Consider the following 3,433-nt stretch of genomic DNA (forward strand, 5'->3'; position numbering starts at 1 on the left):
CTAAGCAAACTACACTATGTTTACTGCAATGTGTGAACCAAGGATTGTGGATTGTAAGCCACAATAGTCTCTTTCACCAGGCTGCACATGACAGTCTTGCAACATTGGTTCCTGTCTATCTTGCAGTCTCATCTGAATTCAAACTGCCTTCACTTCCACCTCCCATTTTTTTCTTCAGTCATTCCACTAGAGAATGTTTCTTCTAAACCTGCTCTGGGACTGCCTCTTTTCACCACTTCTGTCAATAATCACTATGACATCAGATGCCACAGTGATCAGCTGGGAAATACATTATCCAAGAACATACCTCAAATGACTGTTGTATATAAACAGTCTTGAACTATTGGCAGTTTTCAGAGCAATGAAGGTTTTCTGGTTTCTCTTCTGGAACCATTTTATCCAGATTACAAGATCTCTACACTTCTTGTTCTATGGATGTAGTACATGACTCACAGTATTTTTGTTCACAGTATACTTGTTGGTCAATTACAACGACCTCAGTTGGGTTGCTTCACCTGGAAATCTCAGTTGACCTCTCCACACAAATGGGAATTCCATCAATAAATCTCTTTGTAACAATCCAGAATATGCATTACCTGTTGTTGAGAATGAAAGAAAATGCTCAACCCTGGATTCAATTAGCATACATAATTAATAGCATGTGCTGCTATTAATTATGTATCAAATGATTTCTAGTTCTAATTTCTTTAACTTTGTGAAGTATGTCACAATATATGTATGAATGCATACATGTATATTCTAGTCATGCTATTCACTTTTGGAATAAGCAACATTATGCAAAGAGAAGAAAAAGCGTAAGAAATGGAAAAGAAAAAAAAATTAAAGATAGGAAATAAGAGAAAAGGAAAGGAGGTCTAATTTAAATCTGATACATAGCAACACCATTCATTATATATTCCAGTAATTTTCTGTTCTTTCCAACATCCATGCTCCCACCAAATCCATATACCAATTCATATGCTGTGTTTTGTTCTTAACGTCTACCCTCCCTTTCTGAGGATCTCATCTTATTCTAATCTTCTAGAATTACTATTAAAATTCTTCATTGTTTCAGACAGACACATTAGAGCTTAATTGATTCTGACTTGTAAAACTGAAAATAGACTTAATATGTTTCTGTCATTATTGTAACACCATAAGCATAATGGTCTCTCTTCATATTGCATCTAGTATAATGAGGTTCCAAAGAGCCTTTGCATGTCCAGTGGGAATAATTGACTTACTTTTTTTATTTTCTTTCAATAACTTATTTCCATTTCAAGTTAAACTTCGCTTTTGAAAGTCTATGACTCCTTATCATGTGATACGGAAAAATTATTGTTAATAAACACAAACCCAGAGCCTTCAGGCACCAAGAAATAGCAATTTGGTTCTTTGGATCCCAAGTTGCATACAATAGCACAAAAGTGAGAGTATTCTTCATATTGCTAGGTACCTACTTGTGATGGGAAGTAAACAGTGTTACCAGTAATAAAATAAAAGTAATGATAATGTACTTAGGTTAGAAAACTGCTTTGGTAACTGGAGGAAATTTGTCCTCATTCAGTCCAATTTCTGAATACAAACTGAACATTCCTTGTCAATGCAAGCTAAAATTGAAACAATTTCCTGTTTGGTTTGGGAACAGGAATGTTCAGGAAAATGAATCCTGTGATTCAATCCTGTACATATTTATTCAAAATTAGGCCATATTGACTTCATTGGGAATTACATATGTGGGTCTAGGAATGGATTGAAATCACTAGAGGGTAATTCCTATGTTAGAGAATAATCCCCAGGCATACAGTAGGATTAATTTCTGAATATACTTGTTTTGAATTGTATTGTAAGGGCCTTATCTTGGCTTTAAGGAATTAGTTTCCTATGAAGTTGAGCTCAGCTCAAGAGCTTCCTTTCCTATTTTTAACCTCTTTGGATCTCAGGCTTGGCTGTGAACTTTGAAAGAACTTGAGAAAAAAAAATAAAGCTGAGTGGAAAATACCAGAATTCTGTAGAGAAATATATGGTATATGCTAAACAATTTGAGAGACAGTTAAGAAAAAAAACTGTTCAAATGTTTTGCTGATTGGCAGGGAGTAGCAGAAATACATTTGAAATGAGTAATATTTAAAGAAAAATTCATTTTGGTTCTCACTCTTTTTGTCTCCTCTGTCCTCTCCCCCCCCCCACCCCCCGCCTGAAAATCTCCTGCCACAGCGATTGCATTTGCCTCCAGACTTGTCAGACACAGTGAGCCGCACAAGCAAACAGGATCTGGCAGTCTCCGCCAAATTGCTGAGCTCAGAATGTAGTGCGATGGCCATGGGCAAGAAGCACCTGGACTTCTAGTGATTTCAACTTAGCAGCTTCACTCCAATTTATATGACACCCTAATTATGACTGTTAATGACTTTCGTAAATATTTTTCTTCATCGTTGTGACCCAGCAGTCCTTCAAAAAAAATATAACTTGCAAGCTTTGTACCTATCTTTCCATTCTGTTATTTTCATGTATGCAGGTGTGCTGTTTCAAGAATAAACAAATGCATTCTGTATTGTGAGACAATTGTAAAACCTAAAAATAAATTGCCATTTTGAAAAATTAATTTTCTATTGTCAAAAATTGGACTTCTATTACAGGTAAAGTTCAAGATAGTGACTGAGCAAAAGAATTTTAAATACTTAATGAAACTACTGTTTTTGTAAATCAGTACTGTATTAAGTAAAATAAGGAATTATTTGTGATATGTTATTTTGTTACTAAAGCAGTATCTCAAAAAAATACTGTTAAATAAAATATGACAAATTATTTTATATAACTGTATACAGGCTGTTCTGTACCAGTGTCATCATCTGTAACTCAGTAAAGATACTTTATGGTAAACATTCACATTAAATAATGAGTTTGTCTTATAGGCTTATAAATATATTAAAGTCTTGAGTGAATTTTACTAAACACCAAGATTTTTTTAATGTAATTCAAAATATTAACAGTAATCCTAAACAACTGATAGTCAGCATAGTGAAATTATGTTAACAGAATGAAATTCAATCTGACAGCTACATTAATACTAAAAATCGGGGGGAGTGTAGTGGAGCTTGGAGACAAGGGATCATAGAAGAAATACAGTGCAGTAGAAAATAAAACCAAAATTTCATGCTTGTGTGTGTGTGTGTGTGAGAGAGAGAGTGATTTGTGTGTTTATATGTGTTGTGTGTGTGTGTGTGATGTAAGCCACCCAGGGTTATGATACATAAGATGGGCAGCTATATAAATTTTATATACGCATGCACACACACCCAAATGCACCATAAACATATTAATATTTTCCACCTATGAAATGGAAATATGAAATATATAAATATGAACATATATTTATTGGCAGTAAAATCTGCATATTTATATAGAATTAATGTACCAAAGTGATCATTTG

General features: G+C 34.1%; 1 protein-coding gene across 3 annotated transcripts in view; it reads left to right on the forward strand.

The window, feature by feature from the left end:
- Positions 1–2,808, forward strand: part of ELP4 (elongator acetyltransferase complex subunit 4) — a 170,426-nt gene extending 167,618 nt beyond the window's left edge. Inside the window, exon 11 of one of the 3 annotated variants that reach the window (XR_015797062.1) lies at positions 2,218–2,354. Coding sequence is in view for 2 of the 3 variants with exons in the window: in XM_088145858.1 (XP_088001984.1) it covers positions 2,218–2,349 (132 nt within the window). In the remaining variant the exon portion in view is untranslated. Of the gene's footprint in view, positions 1–2,217 lie in introns of all 3 variants that reach the window. The other 2 variants (XM_088145859.1, XM_088145858.1) reach the window with 2 other exon arrangements.
- Positions 2,809–3,433: the final 625 nt, after the last annotated feature.

The sequence above is a fragment of the Python bivittatus genome, unplaced genomic scaffold, assembly GCF_059951505.1.
Source record: "Python bivittatus isolate LINGU-HERP-01145 unplaced genomic scaffold, Pbiv_v1 ctg000480_np1212, whole genome shotgun sequence".
NCBI lineage: Eukaryota > Metazoa > Chordata > Lepidosauria > Squamata > Pythonidae > Python > Python bivittatus.